This window comes from Rhinoderma darwinii, chromosome 9 (assembly GCF_050947455.1).
Source record: "Rhinoderma darwinii isolate aRhiDar2 chromosome 9, aRhiDar2.hap1, whole genome shotgun sequence".
NCBI classification, from domain to species: domain Eukaryota; kingdom Metazoa; phylum Chordata; class Amphibia; order Anura; family Rhinodermatidae; genus Rhinoderma; species Rhinoderma darwinii.
The window spans coordinates 65669479-65697155 of record NC_134695.1 but is presented as its reverse complement, the minus strand read 5'-3'; the positions used below and the strand labels follow the sequence as shown (position 1 = coordinate 65697155).

Below are 27677 nucleotides of genomic sequence, written 5' to 3'. Positions count from 1 at the left end.
GCTGAACGCTGTATGGGAGCTGAACGCTGTATGTAAGCAGTTCTTTATGCAGGCTCTCTCTTCATCTTAGCAAACTGCTGGCTCTCCTTGTGTCTTACGGTCTTTCTTACGGTGTAAGTTTCCATCCACACTACAATCTGTATTTCTGAATAAAAGTTTCTTCTCTACTGACAAGCAAAGAATGCATTTTCTATTGGCTGGTGGCATTTGGAGAGTGGAACTAAGCATTTGCATCCTCCCCCAAATTAGCTCAGTAGTAGGATGTGCACATTACTATACAGATTGAACACCAGGGGGCGCCGTTATAATGAGGTAAAGGGAATATCTCACAACTGGTGCATCTTTGCAACATAAGGTAAATTACAGAACAAATGAATTTTTAATGCTGAATTATATTGCAATAACATATAATACTGGGACAACCCATTTAAGAACTTTTATGGTAATTAAAAAAAATCTTCATTTAATTAAAGTTTTTGAATGAAACAAACAATCTGCATTCAACTGCTCACAATTTACTAAGATAAGACTGGCGCGTTGCAGTGTGTGTGGCGCCATCTACCCCAGGAGATGGCGGTCCTGCTGGCTTGTCCCTTACAAAACACACAGTCACAAGGAAAATAAAACAATTCACCGAGTTAGACAACAAGTCAAAAGAAGCAGCATGAGGCCGGCGGCACAAGCAGAGCATTGTCTACATACCTGACAACCTGAATGAGCAGCGGCTGCTAAGCATCACCCGAGCCGAGCATACGCCAAGTACTAATTACATTATATGAACTCAATATGGCGTGCATCTCACCATCAATCTGCCTCTCGCTAATTGCATTTGATCTCTTTTAGCACGTTCCTCTCAAAACACAAGCTGGGAACGTGTGTGACTTTGTTTCTGTAAGAAATACTGGATGAAGAGCGGAGACTTGGAGTTCCCCCCCCATTAGGTCCCCCCGGCTATCTCCGTCTCTTCCACCCTCTGAGGTCCTCGTAGTCTCAGGAAGTTCATCTCCTCCGTGGAAAGTTTAGAGGTCAGTGCCACGTAGTCGTAGTCAAAGCTTTGGTCCAGAGAAAAAGGCCGAACCTCGTCGCTCAGATGCTGCGAGAGAGAAATGTGAGAAAGGAGGGATGTCAAGTACGGATTCCTAAACATATAGCTATACTTGACAACATTTAAATCCCAACACGTTAGCCCCCCCCCCAACGCCCAATTCTAAAAATGTGCATCATCCCATCACTTTTGCAGCTCAAAAATCAGGACTGTTGTTAAGTATGTATAGGGGGAGATTTATCGAAAATGTTGCAAAGGAAAAATGGAGCAGTTGTCCAAATAAAAATTTTTATAAACTTTCGCCATCATTTTTTGAATGGTAGCCACTAGGTTTTAATTCTGGGCAACACCTGTATGGCACTTGTTTGATCTCCCCGTTTGTTGACGTTCTAAAATGGTTAAAAACGTTTTCTTAGAAAAATAGGTCTGATTTTTTTTTCTCTAGAAACAGCAACAATTTTGTCCATGGGCAGCATAAGGTAATGCAGAATAGGTAGACAATGAATGTTTTCCATTCACTAGCTGCAAGCAGAGATCCCGAAAACCGTGAAGAACTGAAACAAAAGTAGAATAGCCTGAATATGTTCCTAAAAAAATGCATATTACCCTTAGGCACCCTCATGGCCGTTGAACTTGTATGCCAGTATTTTGCGGGGGGGGGGGGGGGGGAATGGCGCAAGTAAATAATACATTTGGTGGAACCAGCCCAAAAATGTTGCCACGCCCTTTAATGCAGCTTTTTTAAAAATCTGATTCTTCACTGCCAGCTTGTTCTGTTGTTGGATTGCTCTGCTCATAAAGGAAGCAATTGTTATCCAAGGTTGAGGTTACATGCCGTCTTATATGAAAAGCTTTTGTGCCCCCATGACAAAACGACCTGGACCTGTTTTCTGGAAGATCAGTGTTATCATAGGTACACTTGGTACCCATCTCGTCTTTCCTTTTATTACCTGCACTAGAAAAAGCTGGATTCTGATTGGTTATCATGGGGCCCAGTGTCCCTATGATAACACTGAGCTAACACTGGAACCAGATTTTGAAAAGTGGCGTGTCCGGAATTTATAAAAGTTATCGTGGTTCATAATAGCAATTCAGAAGGAAAAATAAACTTCTGCAAATCAAGTGACCTCAATATGAAAATTGTCTGTTTACAAATAGAGCATAAATCCATTTGTATCATTGCCAGGACATTATTATGCAGACAGAAATGCAATAAATGTGCTCTTGAAATTTATGAACCTCTCTGCTTTGCTTGTTGAGACACTCCATCTAGTGAGCTTAGAGTAAGATTATAGAGTGTACTAGACGCCGGCGATTAAGAAACTCTAGCTGCTGTAAATAAGAAAGAGGAGTCAGCGCGAGTTTACACCCCAGGTCTGCAGAGAGGAGAGCAAGCAACGGGCGCGAGCGTGCAAGCAAAGGAGGAGAGGAGGGTGAAAAGTAAGGAGGGCAGAGCAAGCAGGGCAGGAGTGTGAGGGGTAGGGAAAAATGGCACCTACAGGAATAGTGGGTGCAGAACAGGAGTAGGTGCAGAGCAGGACTGACAAGAGGCGCAGAGCAGAGGAGATAAGATTGTGCAGTGCATGACCGATAGAATGGCACAGAACAGAGGAGAGAACAGGGTGCAGAGTATAATAAATGACAGGAGGGCGCAGAACAGAGGAGATAAGACAGTGCAGAGCATGACAGATAGGGGGGCACAGAACAGAGGAGATAAGAGGGTACAGAGCATGACAGATAGGAGGGCGCAGAACAGAGGAGATAAGATGGTGCAGAGTATAATAAATGACAGGAGGGCGCAGAACAGAGGAGATAAGAGGGTACAGAGCATGACAGATAGGAGGGCACAGAACAGAGGAGATAACAGGGTGCAGAGTATAATAAATGACAGGAGGGCGCAGAACAGAGGACATAAGAGGGTACAGAGCATGACAGATAGGAGGGCACAGAACAGAGGACATAAGATGGTGCAGAGCATGACAGATAGGAGGGCACAGAACAGAGGAGATAACATGGTGCAGAGTATAATAAATGACAGGAGGGCGCAGAACAGAGGAGATAAGAGGGTGCAGGACATAACAGACGAGGGTGCAGGACATAACAGACGGGGGAGCAGAACAGATGAGATAAGATGGTGCAGAGCATGACAGATAAAGGGGCACAGAACAGAGGAGATAGGGTGCAGAGGATAATAAATGACAGGAGGGCGCAGAAGAGAGGAGATAAGAGGGTGCAGAGCATGACAGACAGGAGGGCGCAGAACAGAGGAGATAAGAGGGTGCAGAGTATAAATGACAGGAGGGCGCAGAACAGAGGAGATAAGAGGGTGCAGAGCAATGAAGACAGGAGGGACACACAAGAGCGATTCATAATAAACAAAACAAACGTGAGGAGCATACAGGCTGTCAACATATGAGAGGATGCAGAGCCCAAAGGATGGGAAGGCACAGAACCCAAATGAATGAAACACAAAAGGATCTGAGGGTGCTGAGCAGACAGGAGTGTATGGTGAAGGGGAGTATAGTATAATAAGACCGCCAGACAGGGGCGGACATACCGCATGTGCAGCCGGTGCAGCTGCACAAGGGCCCCGCGTGGGAAGGGGGCCCGTTCAGTGGCGTAACTACCACAGTAGCAGCCGTAGCAGCTGCTACGGGGCCCGCGGCATGGGGGGGCCCGTGTCGCCCTGACAGGCACATTACATTTTATGTACCAGGCCTGGCGGCACGGGCCCCCTCATGCCTAGTAGCATCACAACACTAGGCATGAGGGGAGGGAGGGGGCGGGGGCCCGGTGATAGCCGCCACACTGCACTACCAATCGGGAGGGAGGGGGCGGGTGCCCGGGCCCGGTGATAGCCGCTACACTGCACTGCCAATCTGGCACAGATGAATAGGACAGGACGGCGATGCTGGTGGTAGGAGGAGCGCTCAGGCAGGGGAGAGGACAGGGGGCGGTGCGACGTAAGACTTCGGGCGGCTGGACAGTACAGTCAGGACTGCCGGAGAACTCATAGGATGAGCGGAGGACAGACACAGGACGAGTGGAGGACGTGCAGACTGCAGAGGACAGGTAGATGAAGTTAAAAAGTTCATGTCAGAAGGGAGAAGTTTTTATGTAGAAAAATCTGCCTCATAATTCCTTCCGGAATTTTGAGGCATATTTTGACCTGCCGGTAGAACACTTCCCGCGTTTTTCATTGCGTTTTTTTGTGGCGTTTTTCGGCCATCGGGCCGTGGGCAGGGAAACGCAGCAAAAAACGCATTTTCTGCCTGCCATTGTTGTCAATGGGAAGTCAGAGACAGAAACGCCCGAAGAAAGGGCATTGCGCTTCTTTTTCCCGCATGCGGTTTTTACTGCTCGCAGGAAAAATTTCATGGATTTCAATGGGAGGCACTTTCTGACGTTTTTCGCGAAAAAAACCTCAGTGTGAACTCCCCCTAACACAGGGGCGTAACTACTGCTATAGCAGCCGTAGCGGCTGCTACGGGGCCGCGGCATGAGGGGGCCCGCGTCACCTGCCGGCACGGGCCCCCACCTTGGCCGGAATCTCCGCTAGCTGCCGCTATGGCTGCTACAGCGCGATGCCACGGAACACTACGGCAGAGCAGGGAGTATCTCCCCGCTCTGCCATTAAACATAAGACATGTATCCCCTATCCACAGGATAGGGGATACGTGTGTGATCGCTGGCATTGATAGGGAGAACGGGGGACCGAAAGTCCCCTGAAGTTCTCCATCACAAACCTCGGACTTCCGGGGTCTGTGTCGGCAGCTCCGTAGAAATGAATGGAGCGCCGGTCACACTTGAGCTGCGCAGACACCGGAAGTCAGAGGTGAGTGATGGAGAACTTCGGGGGACTTTCGGTCCCCCGCTCTCCCTATCAATGCCAGCGATCACACATGTATCCCCTATCCTGTGGATAGGGGATACATGTCTTTTGTCTTTTCACACTGTAGGTCGCATTTTTTTGAGTGATTGGGGGTGTATGGCGTTCCCTACAGGGGGGGGGCTGTATAGCGTTCCCTACAGGGGGGGGCTGTAAGGCGTTCCCTACAGGGGGGGCTGTATAGCGTTCCCTACAGGGGGGGCTGTATAGCGTTCCCTACAGGGGGGTCTGTATGGCGTTCCCTAAAGGGGGGTCTGTATGGCGTTCCCTACAGGGGGGGGCTGTATGACTTTCCCTACAGACCCCCCCTGTAGGGAACGCCATACAGAACCCCTGTAGATAACGCCATACAGACCCCACTGTAGATAACGCCATAAAGTCCCCCCTGTAGATAACACCATACAGCCCCCTGTAGATAACGCCATACAGCCCCCCTGTAGATAACGCCATACAGCCCCCTCTGTAGATAGCGCCATACAGTCCCCCCTGTAGATAGCGCCATACAGTCCCCCCTGTAGATAGCGCCATACAGTCCCCCCTGTAGATAGCGCCATACAGTCCCCCCTGTAGATAGCGCCATACAGTCCCCCCTGTAGATAGCGCCATACAGACCCCCCTGTAGATAGCGCCATACAGACCCCTCTGTAGATAGCGCCATACAGTCCCCCCTGTAGATAACGCCATACAGCCCCCTCTGTAGATATCTTGAGATTCAGTCCTGCTTGATAGGTAACAGTGCAGTAAGCTAAGCATGATAAGATCATCTAAATTATTGCATCTCAGTTGCATGAGTGCTTTGTGTTATATTCAATGATTCAATTTAACCTAAGTCTCTAAATGTGGGCAAAGAAAATAAAAAAACTATACTCACCTCCTCCCTCGCCTCCGTTCACCCGCCGCAGCCCCCATCCTCCTGTCTCGGTCTGTGTTACAAGTGTACAAGGCTGCACTGGTGACGCGCTGCCGATGGCACGTGACCGCTGCTGCCAATAACTCCTCATTGGTGTGCTGCTGAGGACAGTAGTTCCACAGCAAATCGCTGTTGAGGGCATTGATTGGCTGCAGCGGTCATGTGCCATCGACCGCGCGTCACCACAGCAGCTTTGTAAACACAGAAAGGGATAGGGGCTGCGGAGGGGGAACGGAGGCGCCGGAGGAGGTGAGTATAGGTTTTTCATTTTCTTTGCCCACATTTAGGGACTTAGTTTAGATAAGAATTTAACCCGGAAAAAAATGTGTTACTTGTGTTCTAAACTGGTAATAAAATGTACAATATAAATCTTCCTTCATAATTTTTATTAGTAAGGTTTATTTTTATATGCATATATATGTTTAGGTAACTTTGTCGGTATTGGGGGGGGGGGGCGGGGGGGCCCTGGCACATTATCTGCACAGGGGCCTTTTGCAGTCTGTGTCCGCCACTGCCGCCAGAGCAGGTTACATGGGAGTGTATATACAGTATGCCAGTATACCCCCAACCATTATGAAGCACTGTACCTCCTCTGCTGTAGTGTCCACCCCGGAGGTGGCGTGAATCTGTAAACACGTATTTCTTACAATGGTCTTATTACCACCAGACAATTCAACGTCGGCCTCTCCGGGGAATAACACTGCAATGGGTAAAAAGAGAACTCGGTTTAGAAAGTAAATATTTGGCACATTTTTTGGGGGGTCTAATTAATTAATATTTCAGGGGCCCATAGACTGCCGGTAGAGATGCAGCATTGCTCACTGTCATGATCACGTTTTGGTCTCCCATAATTCCATGATCTACAAGGCTCCTCTGTCTCCAGGTCTAGAACACTGTCCATCCTGAGCTTTCTGGTTTATGAATAGAATGTCAGAAATCCATAACTGCCAGAAGTACTGTGACACTTACGCCTCATGCACACGACCGTGCGTGCCGTCCGAGTCCCGTCAGTGATCAGAGGAAAGATAGGACATGTTCTATCTTTCCTCCGATTGGAGATTCGGACCATTTTTCACGGACCCGATTCACCCGCTAAAGTGAATGAGTCCGTGAAGACTATCGGGTGCCACTCGGATGCCGTCAAAAACGTCCCGAGTGGCACAAAGGTCGTGTGCAAGTGACCGTACTATGCAGATACGTGTTATTTATGGTCTTTGGATGGAGATGGAGGAGATACATGTCTCGGCCATTAGCGGCTGTTCTGTTACCCCTACAGAAACGTCTGAAAAGAACAGAATAGCCTTCACACAAGAAGGAGGAATCGAGGGCTTTCTTCTCCACTTATATCTAAAGCCAAATTCAGAATTCTGCTGGTATCCAGTTACTAGAGTGCAATGAATTGTGGGAGCTTAGCTGGCAGTTCCAGTTATTAGGTCACATGACTGACTGCAGGTTCGAGCAAAACCGCTGTCTGTTTCCAAGGGCAACCAGCAGAATTTTGAAGGCACTTCTGTAAGTAGGAAAAGACAAAAAAAAAAAGTACAGTAGAAGAAAGTATTTGCAAAGTTGCTCAACTTGATGTGCAGATTTAAAAACTTAAATCTTGTTAAGTGGAATTACACGATAGAGGAGTATTTTACAATGATGGCCTATCTGCCGGATAGATCTGCCCTCCCCCAGGGATCCTTACCAAAGAGCAGAACCCAGGACATAGACATCTATATGAGTGTGTCTGGGCCTGGTACTGCAGCTCATCCCGTTCAAGTGAATGGGGCCAATGGCGTACATAGAATAGGGCCCCATAACAAAAATAAAAAATAGGCCCACCATTATGGTGCTAGGTTTTGCCACCCAGAACAAAAGGGCCTGGAATTGTTTCTCCCTACACGCACTTTCAATGTGGGCTGAATCCATATGGCTTTGTTTGCGAATAATGTAGGAGAGAGGCGTTGTGCACGGTTCTCGACACCCAGTATCCTGAAGCCCGGCCTGCTGGTATGACGTTTCATCCCATGTGACCACTGCAGATTGTGATTGGCTGCATCAGTCACATGGGATGAAACGTCATACCAGGGGGCCGGCCTGGACGGAGTAACATAGACATCTGGGTAAGTATACGTTTTTTATTTTCTGATTTGCGATTTTTGTGGCAGAATCGCAGCTTTTCCGCTGCAAAAACTGGAACATCTGCTATTTGTTGCGGGTTTTACCTGCCCATTGAATTCAATGGGGAAAACCTCAAGAGGAAAGCAGCGATACCCTAAGGACATACCCTAAGAGTCCGGCAAATAATGACAGAGCCGTCAGCGCAAAAATTGTCAGCGACTATTTTTAAAGTCAGCTTAAGTAACATAAACATGTTTGCAATTCTCCTCGATCACGGCCACAAGAGCGGAGCAATCAGCCTGTGTTTACTGGGGGACGTGTCAGGTAGAGAACATCGAAGCTCTAAATTTAGCCCTGTGTGACAGTAAATGAAAGCGTCTAATCTGCAGGCTTCATTCTGCCGGGTAATGTTTAATCAAGCAGCTACTTCACAAGCGAAAAGTCTGACAGCAAAAATCAGGAGGGGCAGACGACAAGTGAAAGAGGACGACACCAAGTCACAGGCTCCGCTGATATATTCCAAATGGATTTACAGGGGAGGACCAGGATCAGAAATAAGAATCAGCTTTTTTTCCCCCTGAAACAGCGCCACGCTAGTCCATGGGCTGAGCCTGGTATTGCAGTTCAGGTCCATAAGCTGCAATATCAGACACAACCCGAGGACAGATATTTCGGGGGGGGGGGGGGAATCGGATTTATTTTTGCCGATCCTGGACAACCCCAAGAATTCAGCGCACTCCTGGTCCTCCAGGTCAGTTCTACTTCAGCAAATACCTGTAGGAACCCTCTGTAGGACTTGAATGTGTTACTCTACTTTTTAGGGCTTCAAGACGATCTACTTTTCCATGGAAAGGTCCACACTACGTTACATAAGGGGACATAATATTTTTGGTGGTGATCCAACAGATGTGACCATCGTAATCCCAAAGCAGACCTGTTCACTGGGGTAGAGCAGTAGGTACATGCATGGTCCTCCCTCCCTGAAATGGATCGGGGAGAAGTTTTCGTAACTCCCATTAATTTCTGTGGGGATAAACGCTTCATCTGTGGCCTGTTCTCCAATAGAGAATCGGACCCGCTCTAAGGATCAGCGGGAGTCCAAGTGGCCGGACCCAAACTCATCAATGTTTTATGATTTAGCCTATACATGGATGAAAAACCCCTTTAAAAAGATTTTCTGCAATGGACCCCTAATGGCAATAGATGACCTAAGTCATATGCCCTTCTGGGGGCACTAGGGACTAATAGAGGGCGCTAGGGACACCAGTCTTAACTACCAGCACCAGCATCTGGTCTGGGCACATACTGAATATAACGAGCCATATGGCCACCTATTGATTTCAATAGAACCTCCGACCTCCGGGCCGTATAAGGATCATTTGGTCTGGCCCGACCTCACTAGGACCGCGCTGCCGCAGCATCATTCGCTTCATAGCTCCGACAGAGCCGAGTAGGGCAGGGGAGGCGGTCTGACTGAGGTCGGTGCGTGCCAGTCTGAGAGTGGACCAGTCCGGTCACCTGACCCGAGTCACCTGACCTTATGTCAGTGACGTGAGGTCAGGTGACCGGACTGGTCCACTCCCGGGCCGGCACAGTCCAGTCACCTGACCTCACGTCGGTAACGTGAGGTCAGATGACTCAAGTCAGGTGACTGGACGGGTCTATCCCCGTCACAGCACGCACCGACCTCACTCTGATTGCCGCTCCGCTGTGGTTTTTGTGCTACAAGCTGTTACAAATGTGACGGGACCTGTTTTAGAGGAGAACACAAAGTCAGGGCTTTTCCCATCAGACATTTATGACATATCCAACCATCTCTAGAACGGGGCCCCCCTAAACCCCATTCTACCACTCTGTGTTGGGGCTGATGCTGGTGAATTTCGCCCATGAAAAAGGAAACATGGTAACTCGCTGAGCTACGCTGTTTCTGTAAGTCCTATAAAACTGAATGGTAGTTACAGAAAAAGCGTAACTCACATGCTACGCTGCTTCCGTAACGGCCATTCACTACTATGGGAGTTACGTAAAAAAGCACAACTCAGGTAGAACGGAGTTAAGGGGGCCACGTTCTAGAGAAAGGTGCAGGTCCCAGAGGTGGGACCCGCATCTATCTGACATTTATGACATATCCTGTGGATATGTCATGAATGTCCCTGATGGGAAAACCCCTTTAACCCCTTAAGGACGCAGCCTAGTTTGGGCCTTAAGGCTCAGAGCCCATTTTTTAAATCTGACATATTTCACTTTATGTGGTAATAACGTCGGAATGCTTAAACCTATCCAAGCGATTCCGAGATTGTTTTCTCGTGACACATTGGGCTTCATGTTCGTGGTAAAATTTGGTCGATATATTCAGTCTTTATTTGAGAAAAATTGCAAAATTTAGAGAAAATTTAGAAAAAATAGCATTTTTCAGAATTTAAATGCATCTGCTTGAAAAACAGACGGTTATACCACCCAAAATAGTTACTAGTTCACATTTCCCATATGTCTACTTTAGATTGGCATCGTTTTTTGAACATTCTTTTATTTTTCTTGGACGTTACAAGGCTTAGAACATAAACAGCAATTTCTCATATTTTTAAGAAAATTTCAAAAGCCTTTTTTTTAAGGTACCAGTTCAGTTCTGAAGTGGCTTTGAGGGGCCTATGTATTAGAAACCCCCATAAAGCACCCCATTTTAAAAACTAGACCCCTCAAAGTATTCAAAACAGCATTTAGAAAGTTTTTTAACCCTTCAGGCATTTCACAGGAATTAAAGCAAAGTGGAGGTGAAATTTGCAAATTTCGTTTTTATTTCTGAATTTCAATTTTATTCTATTTTTTTTCTGTAACAAAGAAGGTTTTACCAGAGAAACACTACTAAATATGTATTGTCCAGATTCTTCAGTTTTTAGAAATGTCCCACATGTGGCCCTACTGCGCTCGTGGACTAAAACACAAGCCCCAGAAGCAAAGAAGCACCTAGTGCATTTTGGTGGTGCTTTTTTATTAGCATATATTTTAGGCAGCATGCCAGGTTTGGAGAGGTGTTGAGGTGCCAAAACAGTAGGAATCCCCCAAAACTGACCCCATTTTGGAAACTGCACCCCTCAAGGAATTAATTTATGGTTATTGTTACCATTTTGACCCCGTAGTTTTTTCACAGCGCGTATTTGAATTGGGCTGTGAAATTAAAAGAATGACAATTTTTCCAATAAGATGTCATTTTTGATCAGAATTTCTTATTTTCACAGGGAACAAAATGCCCCATTTTGTTGCCCAATTTGTCCTGAGTGCGGCAATACCCCATTTGTGGTGATTAACTGCTGTTTGGGCCCATGGGAGGCCTCAGAAGGAAAGGAGCGCTATGTGTTTGTTGGAGTCCAGATTTTGCTGGATTGGTTTTCGGGTGCCATGTCGCATTTGCAGAGCCTCAGAGGTATCAAAGCAATGGAAACCCACCAAAAGTGACCCCATTTTGGAAACAAAACCCCTCAAGGAATTTATTTATGGGTGTTGTGACCATTTAGACCCCACAGTTTTTTCACAGAACTTATTTGAATTGGGCTGTGAATTTAAAAAAAAAAACTTTTTTCCAATAAGATGTAGTTTTGGCTCAAAATGTCTTATTTTCACAACGAATAAAATACCCCATTTTGTTGCCAAATTTGTCCTGAGTGCGGCAATACCCTATTTGTGGCCATAAACTGCCGTTTGGGCCCATGGGAGGTATTAGAAGGAAAGGAGCGCTATGTGTTCTTTGGAGCACAGATTTTGCTGGATTGGTTTTCGGGTGCCATGTCGCATTTGCAGAGCCCCAAAGGTATCAAAGCAATGGAAACCCACCAGAAGTGACCCCATTTTGGAAACTACACCCCTCAAGGAATTCATTTATGGGTGTTGTGACCATTTAGACTCCACAGTTTTTTCACAGAATTTATTTGAATTGGGCTGTGAATTCAAAAAAATGTAATTTTTTCCAATAAGAGGTAGTTTTGGCTCAAAATTTCTTATTTTCACAAGGAATAAAATACCGCATTTTGTTGCCCAATTTGTCCTGAGTGCCGCAATACCCTATTTGTGGTGATAAACTGCCGTTTGGGCCCATGGGAGGGCTCAGAAGGAAAGGACCACCATGTGGCCTACTGGGAATTTTCTGGTGCTAAGTCGTGTGTGCAGAAGCCCCTGAGGTATCAGTACAGTTGAAACCCCCGAGAAGTGACCCCGTTTTAAAAACGACACCCCTTAAGGAATTCATCTAGAGGTGTAGTGAGCATTTTGACCCCACAGGTATTGTGTAAAAGATAATGCGCAGCAGATGGTGCAGAGTGAAATTTGCAATTTTCTATACATATATGCCAATTCAGTGTCCGATATATCGTGCCCAGCATGCGCCACCGGAGATATACACCTCATAAACTGTAATGTTGGCTCTCCCGGGTACGGCAATACCCTACATGTGGCTGTTATCAGCTGCCTGGGCACACAGCAGGGCTCAGAGGGGAAAGATGAGGAGGGGTAAGCTGTGCGAAGTGGATCAGAGCGAGTAAAACTGGGGTAAATTAAAAATAAAGGGATGGATGATAAATTTGAAAACACTCTTTCATACAGAGCTCTGGTTTTTCGGGACACGTGTCACATTGATATATTGTGTCCTTCCTTATCCCCCTCTTATAGCAGACTCTGCACCTCTTTTGACTTTTTCCCTTCTTGCCAGTTTGGGGAACTTCTCCTAAAAAGTGTTGCCCTGGTACGATGCCTGTGGCCCCGCTTCCAGAAGTACTGTAAGGCTTCAGGACTTGATCTGACAAGTCCACCCGTCCCATGTACCTATTGTAGTCCAGCATGCAGTCTGGTTTGGGGGTCCCTGTACTGGTACCTCGTACAGGTACATGGGTACTGGTGTGGCATCTCCCTGGTCTTGTACTTGACACACAATATGTTGCTGCTAGATTGTGCCCTGCTCTCACCCCTTCTGAGTGTTTGCCCAAGCAAAGTCGTAGGGAGGCCTCTCAGGTTTCTTCTAGCAGTGCCGCATGCCGCAGGACTTCTGGAAGCGAGGCAGTTGAAGAGTGGGACGCTGGTATAAAAATTATCCAGGTAGAGGTGGTAACCCTGGTCCAGCAGTGGGTGCAACAAATCCCACACAATTTTTGTATTAACTCCCAGTAAGGGGGGGGGGGGCATTCTGGGGGCTGAGAACTGGTGTCCTTCCCTTCATATATCCTAAATTTGTAGGTATACCCTGATGCACTCTCGCAGCTTATACATCTTCACGCCATACCTTGCCCTCTTACCCGGCAGGTACTCGCGGAATTGAAGCCTCCCTTTCAAATGTACCAGGGATTCATCTATAGAAATACACTTCTCGGGGGTGTATGCTTGGGAAAACCGGGCACTGAAACGGTCTAATAGGGGTCTCCGTTTATACAAACGGTCAAAACTGGGGTCATCTCGGGGTGGGCACGGCTCATTATGAGTATAATGTAAGAAGCGAAGTATTGCCTCATTTTTATTTTATTTTTTAGTTTCCAGCTCAGTTCTGAAGTTGCTTTGAGGGGCCCATATATTAGACACCCCTATCAAACACCCCATTTCAGAAACTAGACCCCTCAAAGTATTCACAACAGCATTTAAAAAGTTTATTAACCCTTTAGGTGTTTCACAGGAATTTAGAGCAAAGTAGAGGTGACATTTAATTAATTTAATTTATTAGGCACCATGTCCGGTTTGAAGAGGTCTTGTGGTGCTAAAACAGTGGAAACCCCCCAAAAGTGACCCCTTTTTGGAAACTAGAGACCTTGAGGAATCCATTGCAGTTTTCTTGGGGTGCATGCGACTTTTTGATCAGTTTTTATTCTAATTTTAGGTGGCGTGGTGACTAAAAAAACAGCAATTTTACTATTGTTTTTTATTAAATTTTTTTTACAGCGTTCACTGTGCGCTATAAATGTCATATTCACTTTATTCTGTGCGGCGATACGATTACGGTGATACCAGATGTTTATAGTTTTATTTTATGTCTTATGGCGTTTGCACAATAAAATACTTTTTGTAAAATATAATTTCTTTTTTGTGTTTCCTTATTCTAAGAGTCATAACTGTTTTATTTTTCCATCAGGAAAGTCGTGCGAGGACTTATTTTTTGCGTAACGAACTGTAGTTTCGATCAGTACCATTTTTAGGGACATGCGACTTTTTGATCTCTTTTTATTCCATTTTTTGGGAGGTGAAGTGACCAAAGAATTGTGATTGTGGTACGGTTTATTATTATTTTCTCTTACGGCGTTCACCGCGCGGGATAAATAACGACATCGTTTTGTAGTTCAGGCCGTTACGGACGCAGCGATACCAATTATGTATAGTTTATTTGTTTATTTATATATTTTTATTAATAATAAAGAACTGATAAGGGAAAAAGGGGGACTTTTACTTTTATTACTTTTAAATCTTTTATTTTCTTATTTTTACACAACTTTTTTTTACTTTTTTACACTTTTTTTACTTTGTCCCACTAGGGGACATGAGGGCAGGAGGCTCTGATCGCTATTCTAATACACTGCACTACATGCGTAGTGCAGTGTATTAGAGCTGTCAGCTGTTCGCTGACAGCAAGCATAGTGGATCCTGATTTTGTCGGGACCCACTAGGCTTCCGTCGATGGCGTAGCCAGAGTCCATTGTTAGGATTCTGGTTGCCATAGTAGCCATCACGGCCCGCTATCGTGTAGCAGGCCGGCGATGGCAGCTTAACCCCTAAGAAGCCGCGATCGCTATTGAACGCGGCATCTAAGGGGTTAATCGGCGGGGACCACCGCGATCGGTCCCTGCACACTAAGCTGTGATAGCCTGCTGTCGGAAACAGCAGGTATCACAGCTCAGACACGCGCCGGGATTAAATGGCGCCGTGTTTACTCAGGTCAGTAATAGTACTGACCTGAGCGCGAACGTTCTACTTAGCAGGACGTACTATTACTGACATGAGCGCGAAGGGGTTAAGTAAGTAAGTCGGAACAACTTCAGTTCTTTTCAAAACGTACCATTGCAAAGAAACGACTGCGCTCCAGACTGACCGACGCAGCAACATCATCAATACCGGCGAACATCACACGCCGCACCAAAGACAAGCAGTTGCAGCCATCACATTACGGGTGAGTTAATGAAATGTTTGACCAAATACAGCAGGCTCATTTTTAAGTTGATCATTTTCCATGGCCCGCGAATAAGGTTATAAATATCCAAATGGCCCTTGGCAGAAAAAAAAGCTTCCCCACCCCTGAGTTAATAGGTAATCAACAGGTTGCTCAAAATAGAAAGAGTAGCTTCAAAAAGATTGTTAGAAGAAGCCTAAAAATATGAGAAAGGGGTAGTAAAAACTAGACATCCCCTAAAATAAGTAAAAAGGAGTTGTCCCATATAGAAAAATCCCCACCACCCCAGCGGACAGCCACACATTTTCAGTGCAGCGGTCACATGGGTAACAGGAGGGTGCTGAGCACCCATTACGAGGACTATACGCCTTCATAGTGTATATGGACAGTGCTTGTCCAGTTAGGACAACCCATTATAGCTTTATTAACCTAAAACTGGAAAGCCCCTTTAAATAGTTCCCTCTGAGTGAGCGTGATTGAGACATGTGGAAATTAGATTGTGAGCTCCACTGAGCAAGGGACCAGGTCACAAAATACAAATATGTTGGCGCTATATAGATAGCAGTGAATGAATACCTGATTGGTTTTCATGATGTGCTCAGCATTGACTGTCACTACGATCATGGACTGTGCCGGGGCCAGTTACGCTGCACCCAACGGGCAGTAGGGCTTATTAAGGTGAAAACATGCAAACATTTCGTAAATTAAATCCTTAGAGTCCTAGCGAGAGACAAAGACGGAGCAGCTTAATCACCAAGATCGTATATAAAATGCAATAAAAAATTGTTAAAACACTGATTTTCGACGGCCTTCCCCAAGGATTCCCGGGCTGCCGCTCCCGAGGACTGTCACAGTACCTGCCGCCAGCTAACAAGGGACAAGTGCCAGGTTATAGGGAGGCTCGTGCCAAATAAAAAAAAATTCAAATGCCAAGTAAATTAATTGGCGTTCATTCATTATGCAGTCCAATTACCATGAACCAAATAACGGCAGATCCGCAGAGCACGCCCTGATCTCCCTCTGCTGCGCTCCTTCAGCCTTTGTGAATATTTCATCCCAGCACACGCAGAGCTCTCGTCTAAACTGACCTGAATATTCTCAGTTTTCCTATACGTCTCAATACATTTTTTTTCCTGGCGGCTGCCGCGGATGGGACAGGGTAGGAGTTGGGGGGTCTACATAAACCAATACTACCCCATGAAGTTGGCTGATGGCACTGGAGCGGCATGGGTCCATGATGATCCTGATTAAGCTGCTAATTACATTCTCGGTGGAGGTGATTAATGAGCAACAGGAGTGCTGTGTAGGCTGCCAATGGCGGCAATGAGACAGAGATAATTGAGTAAGTATTGACGTCTGATGCTCGACACAGTCTGCAAATTATTTTACATGTTCCCCGGCTCAAAAGACACTTTTAAGCCAAAGTAAATCTGGAACGTGTGGCTCTCCAGGTGATGTAGAACTACAAGTCTCCGCATGCACAGGCTTGTAAGTGCACTTTAAAGAGATCTGTCAGATGTCTGTTTTAGTAAATACTTGCATTCCCCACAAAATCACAATTCTGCCGAAAATTTTCTGCATTGTACTGTTCCTCTGTTATTCCTCCCGGAAATGCATGAACAATTTGGCGTTACCATTCCCCTCATCAATGTGTCATGTCCCTATATACTCTGACACTGTCCAATCAATGCTGTGCAGTGGGGAGCATCAAGTCAATTTTTTTCATCGTTTTCCAGGAGGAATAACTGAGGGACGGCACAATGCAAACTTCTGAGAAAAGACGCTTCAGCATTGTTATTTCATTGGTAATACATTTACTAAGACATGTCAGGAGAGCACCCCTAAGCAGAAGAGCGAATAATGGGAAGGATTGGGGACGGTAGACCCCAGGACAGAGATTAGAAAAATACAATTCTTCTTAAAAGTAATGAGTTCTTATTGGTGACTGCAATACTTGCAGGTAACCATGGTAACTTATTTCCTCTACCGAACCTCATCCACATATGTAATGTAGGTGAATACAGTCTATTGTTCCCTGTTATCAGCCATTTAAAGCTGTGAAGACAGTGATAGTAGTCTTCTTGCATCTTATACATGTACAAATGTGAGAACCCCCAGCAACTTATACATGACTAATATTAGCAGCTCGTCTTATAAGATGCAGTTTTATAACCTAAATGATAAACATTAGGTTGGGTGGCCCTTTAAGACAGACCCTTATTCTTAAATCGTACCGTTTGTTTAAAGGGGTTTTACGATTGTGAATCAAGCTCAAATGGGTTTGCCCAACGCGCTTTTTACGGCAGCCATTAAAGGGTCTTATTGTGGAGCGCCGTAAATACGCACATTGCAGGTCAGATGCCTGACAGTCAGAGACGGCCGGTCACTCACGAGAATAGAGAAACAATATTTAACGATTTCTGTCTTGTGGAATGTTACATACACCAATCAATAAAGTAATAAAGGAATTTTTTTTTTACCTTTTGGAAGACGTTGTAATTCTAAATCTAATAAAAAAAATTGTAAAAAAAATAAAATAAAATGAAAAGTAAACCCTCCCGGGCCAATCAAATTCAAAGTCATAGCCTATCCCCAATGAAGTTTCGCCAATTCTGGCATGTTATTTCTTAAACAACAGACAAAAATCCAAATTCTATTTTAGAATTTCATTTCCTTCCGTGATTAAAAAGAAAAATTATATATTTTTTGCTCACATTAACAGCCTAATAATTGTAAAACAGCAACTACTACGTGCCCACAAATATTTATATATAGCCCTACTTGTCGCCAAAAAATAAAAAAGATGCAAAAATCCCTTAAAAAAAAAAATTATATTTTTTTTCTTACATTAACAGCCCAATAATTGTAAAACAGTAACTACTAGGTGTCCACAAATTTAAATATATATATATATATATATATATATATCCCTACTTGTTGCCAAAAAATAAAAATGCAAAAATTTTAAAAAATTATATAGCTGCTAAATTCCCAACTTAGGGTATGTTCACACGCTGAGCCAAAAACGTCTGAAAATACGGAGCTGTTTTCAAGGGAAAACAGCACCTGATTTTCAGACGTTTTTTGAGCAACTCACGTTTTTCGCTGCGTTTTTCGCGCCGTTTTGTCGGCCGTTTTTGGAGCTGTTTTCAATAGAGTCTATGAAAAAAACAGCTCCAAAAACGTCCCAAGAAGTGTCCTGCACTTCTTTTGACGAGGCTGTATTTTTACGCGTCATCGTTTGACAGCTGTCAAACGACGACGCGTAAATTACAGGTCGTCTGCACAGTACGTCGGCAAACCCATTCAAATGAATGAGCAGATGTTTGCCGACGTATTGGAGCCGTATTTTCAGGCGTAAATCGAGGCATTATACGCCTCGTTTACGCCTGAAAATAGGTCGTGTGAACCCAGCCTTAGACATTTATGGTATATCCCTAGGAACTACCAGTTCTGGAGAAAGGCGCGGGTTCTGTAGATATGCAATAAATGTCTGAGTTGGAAACACGCCTTTAAGGCCCAAAATATCACCGGCAAAAGGGGGCTAAATGTTCGGAGGAATATCTGCTATCAAGAATGAGGTTAGAAAAAAAATAAAAAAACATTTAAAGGGGTTGTATGGTTTAGAAAACCTGTTTTTAAATACCTTATTAGGGCAATCTGAGATAATACAGGGGAGTCCTTCATTTAGGACTTCCATAACTAAACCGGAGCGAAGAGTGGCTACAAAAAGTGTCTAAAACTCAGAAAATCCATTTATTACATGAAAAATCCATTGATTTCATCATGTACTACTTAATTTCTCCTGTGGTGGCGCTGAAGGGAAACTGATCACTTAGTGCTAGGTTCCACCCCAGATTAGGTGATCGCTGGGGGTCTGCGCAGTGGGGCACCCTGTGATCAGCTTATTTTTCGTGGAAACTAATTAAAAAGGATTGCCAAAAGAATACAACCCCTTTGAGGCTAGGATCAAACACATTTTTTTATGCCGTTTTTGTCTCAGTTTTATGAGCCAAACACAGAGGTGGACATAAAAAAAAAAGGAGATGCTTCAGTCTTTTATTTATACCTTTCCTTCCCTTTTGATCCACAGTTGCTTTGGCACAAAAAATAAAAGTCAAAAACTGCACCAAAAACTGCATTGAAACTTTGTGTGTGAACTTGACCTAAAGAACATGGAGTGAGAATGATACACTGGCAACATTGGAAATATTAATTCATAGGTCACTTTTTAGGTTTATACGAACATTCAGCCAGTTTTTGAACAAGCGCTTCAGTAACAGACAAAAATAAGAACGTACAAACACTTGTACTTGTATCGTCATTGTCCGAATCAGCGCCGATATCTGAAGAATTGAAATAATTGTCAACCTGGAGAAAAAGAAATAAAACAAACTCAGAACACAAAAGATGTATTTTACAAGAAGAATACCAAAGAAATTGACGGCGATCAATTCGGTCTGTGAACTCACAACAATATCATCTAAACACCTTCTTATACAGCTAGGGCCACAAAACAAAATGGGTGTAAAAATAAAATGTAAAATAAGTAAAAAGGAACCTTCTTAAAAGGGAACCTGGCAAAAAGATTACATTGCCCTCTAAGGGCAGCATGAGTTTGTGAAAGGCCATGCAGTCACGGCCAGTGTAATGTGGCGGGCTCGGGGAGGTGTGTCCAATGGGGCTGGGCGGTCTCTCTCCACTTTTCCCACCCTCGTCACGGTGATTGATCGGTCATTCCAATTCTTTGCATAGGGAGAAATTTGTCAATCATGATGAGCGAGGTAAGTGAAGGCGAAGAGGTCGCCTATCAAAAATCTACCCAAGCCAGACACAGCATAGTGGACTATGGTCATAAATCATCCACCCTTGTTAACCCCTTCAAGACACAGCCTGTTTTGGCCTTCAGGACACAGCCAATTTTTTCAAATCTGACATGTTTCACTTTATGTGGTAATAACTCCGGAATGCTTTTACCTATCCAAGCGATTCTGAGATTGTTTTCTCGTGACACATTGGACTTTATGTTACTGGCAAAATTTGCTCGATACATTAAGTATTTAATTGTGAAAAACACCAAAATTTAGCGAAAAATTGCAAAAATTAGCATTTTTCTAAATTTATATGTATCTGCTTGTAAGACAGATAGTAATACCACACAAAATTGTTGCTAATTAACATCCCCCATATGTCTACTTTAGATTGGCATCGTTTTTTGAACATCCTTTTATTTTTCTATGACATCACAAGGCTTTGAACTTTAGCAGCAATTTCTCACATTTTCAAGAAGATTTCAAAAGGCTATTTTTACAAGGACCAGTTCAGTTGTGAAGTGGATTTTAGGGCCTTATATATTAGAAACCCTCGATAACTCACCCCATTTTAAAAACTTCACCCCTCAAAGTATTCAAAACAGCATTTAGAAATTTCTTAACCCTTTTAGATGTTTCACAGGAATTAAGGCAAAGTAGATGTGAAATGTTCAAATTTCTTTTTTTTTTTTGCAGAAATTCATTTTTTATCTATTTTTTTTGTAACACAGAAAGTTTTACCAGAGAAACGCAACTCAATATCTATTGCCCAGATTCTGCAGTTTTTAGAAATACCCCACATGTGGCCCTAGTGCACTTATTGACTGCAGCACCGGCCTCAGAAACAAAGGAGCACCTAGAGGATTTTGGGGCCTCCTTTTTATTAGAAAATATTTTAGGCTCCATGTCGGGTTTGAAAGGCTCTTGCGGCACCAAAACAGTGGAAATCCCCCAAAAGTAACCCCATTTTGGAAACTATACCCCTTGAGGAAATTATCTAGGGGTATAGTGAGCATTTTGACCCCGCAGGTTTTTTGCAGAAATTATTGGAAGTAGGCCGTGAAAATGAAAATCTACATTCTTTCAAAGAAAATGTAGGTTTAGCTTATTTTTTCTAATTTCCACAAGGACTAAAAAGAGAAAATGCACCACTACTTTTGTAAAGCAATTTCTCCCGAGTAAAAAAATACCCTGCATGTGGTCATAAACGGCTGTTTGGACACACGGCGGAGCTTAGAAGGGAAAGAGCGCCATTTGGCTTTTGGAGCTCAAATTTAGCAGGAATGGTTTGCGGAGACCCCGTCGCATTTGCAAAGCCCCTGAGGGACCAAAACAGTGAACACACCAAAAAAGTTACTCCATTTAGGAAACTACACCCCTTGAAGAATCCATCTAGGGGTGTAGTGAGCATTTTGAACCCACAGGGGTTTCATAGATTTTATTAGAATTGGGCAGTGAAGATAAAAAAAATCCTTTTTTTCCAATAAGACGTAGCTTTAGCTCAACATTTTTTATTTTCTCAACAAATAAAGGAATAAAAGAACCCCAACATTTGTAAAGCAACTTCTCTGGAGTACGGCAATACCCCATTTGTGGTCATAAACTGCTGTTTGGGCATACGGCAAGGATCAGAAGAGAAGGAGTGCCGTTTGGCTTTTGGAGCACAGATTTTGCTGGATTGGTTTCTTGACACCATGTCACATTTGCAAAGCTCCTAAGGTACCAGTACAGTGGAAACTCCCCAAAAATGACTCGATTCACGAAACTACACCCCTTGAGGAATTCATCTAGGGGTGTAGTGAGCATTTTGACCCCACAGGTGTTTCATAGATTTTATTAGAATTGGGCAGTGAAAATAAAAAAAATCCTTTTTCTTCAATAAGACGTAGTTTTAGCTGAAAATGTTTCATATTCTCAACAAATAAATGAAAAAAAGCACCCCAACACTTGTAAAGCAACTTCTCCTGTGTACGGCAATACCACATATGTGGTAATAAACTGCTGATTAGGCACAGAGTAGGGCTCAGAAGGGAAGGAGCGCCATTTGGCTTTTGGAGTACAGATTTTTCTGGATTGGTTTCTGGTCGCTATGTCGCATTTGCAAAGTCCCTGTGGGACCAAAACAGTGGATCCCCCCCAGAAGTGACCCCATTTTGGAAACTACACCCCTCAAGGTATTCACCTAGGGGTGTAGTGAGCATATTAACCCCACAGGTGATTGGCAGAAATTGGTGTGCACGCGATGTTGCAGAGTGAAAATGGTTTTTCAATAGATATGCCAATATGTGGCGCCCAGCTTGTGCCACTGGAGAGACACACCCCAAAAATTGTTAAAAGGGTTCTCCCGGGTATGGCGATGCCATATATGTGGAAGTAAACTGCTGTTTGGGCACACTGTAGGGTTCAGAATGGAGGTAGCGCCATTTGGCTTTTGGAGCGTGGATTTTGCTTGTAGTAGTTTTGTTTGGAGTCTTACTGGTGTTTCCGTTTATAATGTGGGGGTACATGTAAGGCGGGCGGAGTATATAAGGGGCATAGTCAGGTGGTATAGTGGGGTAAAAAAAAAACAATAAAATAATCCATAGATGTGTGTTATGCTGTGACACAATCCTTTCTGCACAGGCCGGTGTCGCACTAATAAATGGTCTTTACTTATTCCCCTTTTGGTCCACACTCCGCACCTTTGCAGTTTGGGGAATTTTGCAGGAAAGTGTTGTCCTGGTATAATACGGGCGCCCTCGCTTCCAGCGGATATGTTTGGACCCTCCCCTTCCTGGTTCCCTAATTTTAGGGGCCTTGATAATTCGCCACTTGAAACAGAAGAAACGTTCCCCTCGGGCACAACTGCATATTTTTATTTCCTGGCTTATTGGTGCCTTGACTAATTTTATTTTTTCATAGACGTAGTGGTATGAGGGCTATTTTTTTTTTGTGTGACGAGCTGTAGCTTTTATTGGTACCATTTTGGGGTACATGCGACTTTTTGATCACTTGTTATCCTTTTTTTTTTTGGGAGGCAAGGTGACCAAAAAACAGCAATTCTGGCATATTTTTTTAGTTCTTTTTATACAGCGTTCAGTACGCGTTATAAATTACACGTTACCTTTATTCTGCGGGTCAGTATGATTCGGTGATACCTAATTTATAGCACTTTTTATGTTTTACAACTTTTTGCACAATAAAATAACTTTTGTAAAGAGAATGGATTTTTTCTGTCGCCAAGTTGTGAGAGCCATAACGGTTTTAAATTTTTCGTCGACGGAGCTGTATGAGGGCTTGTTTTTAGCGAGACGAGTTATAGTTTTTATAGGTACCATTTTTGGGTACATGCGACTTTTTGATCACTTTTTATTTCAATTTTTGGAAGACAAAGTGACCAAAAAATAGCAATTAAGTCAGTATTTTTTAGTTATTTTTTTTACGGCGTTCACTGTGCGGAATAAATAACATAATATTTTAATAGTTCAGGTCGTTACGGTCGCTGCGATACCAAATATGTATGGCTTTATTATTTTTTTCAATAATAAGACTTGATAAGGGAAAAAGGGCGATTGTGTTTTGTGTTATTATTTGAAACTTTTATTGTATTTTTTACAACTTTTATTTTTACTTTTTTTACACTTTTTTTTTACACTTTTCTTTAGTCCCACTAGGGGACTTGAAGGTCCAACTGTTTTTTTGATGTTCTAATACATTGCACTACCTATGTAGTGCAATGTATTAGAACTGTCAGTTGTTCACTGACAGCAAGCCGATCAGGCTCCGCCTCCGGGCGGGGCCTAATCGGCTAACGTAATGGCAGATAGGAAGCCATTGTTAGGCATCCTGTTGCCATAGTAGCAGTCGCCAGCCTTGCCATCGCATGGCAAGGCTGCCGATTGCATACAAACCACTTTGATGCAGCGATTGCATTGAATCGCTGCATTTAAGGGGTTAATGCCAGGAATCGGAGCTAGCTCCGGTTCCTGGCGTTAGATCGGGGTGTCCGCTGTAACATACAGCGGACACCCACTGCTGATGACGCCGACTCAGTTTCTGAGCCGGAAGCTGAGCCGGCGCCATCTTGCCGATGGTACCGGAAGCCTCCTGGGCCCCGCCGACGACGGGGCATAGGAGGATTCCGTTACTGGTGGACCGGGAGGTAAGTATTAGCCCTCCGATCGCATTTGCAGCCACCGGCAACCCAGCGATCACGTTGCTGGGGCGCCGGTGGCTATAAACTCCTCACATGCTGCGATCTCTATTGAACGCAGCATGTGAGGGGTTAATCGGTCGGATCGGACGCTAGCTCCGGTCCTGGCCGATACCTCAGGGTGCCAGCTGTAACATACAGCTGTCACCCGGCGGTGATGTCGCTGGCTCAGCTCCTGAGCCAGCTTCATCTCCATCACGTACAGTTACGTGGAGATGCGGGAAAAGGCCATCTCCCATCACGTAACTGTACGTGAAATGGCGGGAAGGGGTTAAACACTCAAACTACACAAAGATCTCTTTTCTTGGACTACATTGAATTGGACTTTTTGCAGAGTTACTACCCCAACCCAAATAGAACTACTCACCTGTACTCTTCCAAAATAAGTGAGGCTGTGACAGTTACCCACTGTAGTCCCTTCACCAATTGTCAACTACAAAATAATGAGAGGTTATCGACTACTAAAAACACACTAACATGGAGCAACCCCCACCATATAGTCTCCCAAACAGGAAATCTCTGCAAGTCTAAGTGCCTGAGTTACCAATGAAGCGACCCCTTTAAACTCCCAGAAAATCTCTTTAAAGAGGGCCCAAAAAACTGCAGTTGACTTTTCAGTTAGATGGCAGGAGCCTCATAGATTCTGATGCTTTTTATTTTTTCTTTTAGCCCCCACCAATTCTGAGATATCGGGACCTTTACTTCTGGTGTCCGATATGCAAATGAGACCTTTGATTGTCAAGTGGGCGGTTACCCCATATAAAGTGACAGCTGTTATCCACCCACTTGACAGTTAAAGGCCTTATTTGCATTCCGGGCACCAAAAATAATGGTCCCGATATCTCAGCAACGGCGGGGGCTAGAAGAAAAAAAAAAATTGTCAGAATATGTGAGGCGCCTGAGATGTCAGCTGCAGTTTTTCGGGCAGGTAACAGGTTTTCTTTAAGAAACAGTAGCACAGGTATTATCCTACATAGTATGATCTGCACCATCTTGTGGTTCAGTTTAAGCAGAGCGAATTTCAGAAATGGGATATAAGGATGGATCTGTTACCTGCTCGGGTTCATCTTGTTCGTTAGCAACATCTGTCTTATCCTGTGCTTCTTTCGTGGTTTGTATCTTCTTCAAAGAGGTCTTCTTTATTTGCGAGTCATCAAACACGACCTCAGAACATTGCCTATGTGATCCTAGTAAGTAATTATGGTTGTAAGCTGCAGCATAGAAATATTTGTGGACAGTAAACTTCAAGTGCACCTCCACTAGTGATCACCCACTCAACCGATGTGTGAGTAATACGACCCATGCAGGATACACTCTATGCGGTTGCCAGGGTGTCCAACGGCTTCTCTCCACACCCAATGTCAGGTCGGGGAGGAGAACACAATTGGAGGCAAACTTTAACTTTAGCAACCAGTGTCAGAGAGCTGCTGCCAAGCCAAAATAAAATAACGGGACGCCTCAAAATAGGCATGCACAGTCCACACATGGAATATTGCGTACAGTTTTGGATACAGCTGAAGAAAGGCAGGTGCAGAGGAGGGCGACGGAGATAATTACGCGTTGGATTGTAGGGCCAAGAAAGATGACCAAACTTGGGGAACTACATTTCGGGGAAAACCATTGCCTATGAATGGACAGCACAGCGATCTTTCTATTGATCTGTTTTATGACCATTACCATTACTGTTTGTGACCATTACCATGAGGCGTCCTCTACGTCCCTGGAGCCGGGAGGGTATACTTCACTCTAATATGAGGTTATTGGGATTTTTACTTTCCTCTGAATTAACATTGTAGTAGAATAGGTTGAACTTGATGGACTCGATTTCAACCTTACTAAGTATGTCTGTGGCTCTCGATATTTTTATGAATGCTACAAACATATCTTTCTGATTATTTTATCAAAACAATCTCCTGCCAACTAACCCAGCATGCCCCAGATGCTCATTTCGAGAAATAATATATACGACACTTGCCGATTACCATGCCTCCAGTGATTTCACGTGTCGGCCATCTGAATGGAAGCATATTTTTTTAATTTATGCTACATGTGGCGTGTTGTGCTTGATCAAACGTCCTCTGGAATTAAACACTAGGGGGCATGATAGATTAAAAAAAAAACAATCCAAAAAAAATAAATTTCACGTGCTCCAATCCCCTACTCTTTCTCTCTCTCCCTCCCTGCTGCTTGTTACCTTCTGCTAAGCCCCTCATAAAAGTTTCATCCTTGCTTAAGCATCTTCCGTCAAGACAAAAAAGACATCTGTTCCGAGATGGCCCTTCACAGCCGGATATGTATCAGGTATGAAAATAATATTCTTCTGAAGATTGAAATAAAAAAAATCCTGCGGTCTTCAAATTTAGCTCTTCATATCAAACAATAAAGGGAATCTTTCATTCAAATGAGATGTATCCGGTCCCCGGAGAAGAAGACAATTCCGAGTTTATTGCCTATATCCTAGAGCCCCAAGCCAACATCAATTACTAATCACCGGCTGGCCATGCAAGAGCTTGATTCATGTTATTTGACACTTTTATTTTGCTGGGTGCCCTTCTCACCTACCTTTCATGTGGAGCCTAATCTTGCTACAAGTGCACAAAGGCGGATAGAATACCTTTTTGGTAATCTCTCTATGGGGCTTTACAGAAGGGGGAAGAATGAGGAACCCAAGAGAGAGACTCCTTCCGAGCTTATCCGTGAAACAAAAGATTTGTTAAGGATCTTACACTAGACGGTTTTATTCAACACTGAAATGAAAGCTTGTCCTTTATTTTTATAAAATATTTATATCTTTTTTTTTTTTTTACCCAACATGGGGCCCTTGTAAAAAAGAAGAAAAAAAAACCGTCTTCTTTTCAGAAGCACAAAGATAGAGGAAAAATCTCATTTGCTATGCCTGCTGTGAATTAGACAGCAATGCGTTTTTCGAGAGGCTTCTATATGTGGAACGTGTTTTGCCGGGCCGGCATGAAAGGTGAATTTTTAACTCTCTCGCGGTTGACAAAAGCAAAGTCTAATAAACTTATTTTAGGTCTGAGAATTTCAATAGGAACAAAATAGGTCAAAAGTCCATTTTATAAGGACTCTCCTGAATTTTATGGACTCTTAAAAGTCAAGAGAAGAAAATCCAAAGGTCGGAAATGTCAAGACAGGACGGTGAATATTTTATGAGTGGTGGAAAAGACTTCACTAGATCAACTTCTACGGTAGAAGGACCTCAAATCACAGACAGTGTTTGACTGGGGTACCTTGGGCACACGAGAGGAAGTGATTCATGGACCACCCTCCATCTATACAGAACATGTACTCGTCCACCTTTTATTAATCATTGTACATATAGGAGGTAAAATCAATAAGGTCTTATAGGTTATTTGTGGTCCAACCCATAAGAAATAGACCCTAGGAGCAAGTGATTGGCTTCAAAGTCAGATCCAGGTTGTCTTCTGCTGGACCTTTGGAAACCTGTAGAATCAGGGGCCCATTAACGTGTCAGAGCCTGGGCCCACCTTCTTCTCGTACCCTTGTGCGCCAGTCTGACTCTAGAAGGATCTTGATTGGAGAAGGAAGTTTTCATTTTAATAACAGGAACTTA

The 27677-nt window shown here is 43.9% G+C and overlaps 1 protein-coding gene across 2 annotated transcripts in view; it reads right to left on the bottom strand.

The window, feature by feature from the left end:
* Nucleotides 1-360: 360 nt before the first annotated feature.
* IFTAP (intraflagellar transport associated protein) overlaps nucleotides 361-27677 on the bottom strand; it is a 40969-nt gene continuing 13652 nt past the window's right edge. The window contains exons 3-8 of one of the 2 annotated variants that reach the window (XM_075838026.1): nucleotides 25139-25272; nucleotides 24453-24518; nucleotides 19384-19453; nucleotides 17563-17589; nucleotides 6432-6544; nucleotides 361-1093 (exon numbers count right to left, since the gene is read on the bottom strand). In XM_075838026.1, the coding sequence (XP_075694141.1) occupies nucleotides 938-1093; nucleotides 6432-6544; nucleotides 17563-17589; nucleotides 19384-19453; nucleotides 24453-24518; nucleotides 25139-25272 (566 nt within the window). In that variant the 3' untranslated portion in view covers nucleotides 361-937. The remainder of the gene's footprint in view (nucleotides 1094-6431; nucleotides 6545-17562; nucleotides 17590-19383; nucleotides 19454-24452; nucleotides 24519-25138; nucleotides 25273-27677) is intronic. The other variant, XM_075838027.1, reaches the window with a different exon arrangement.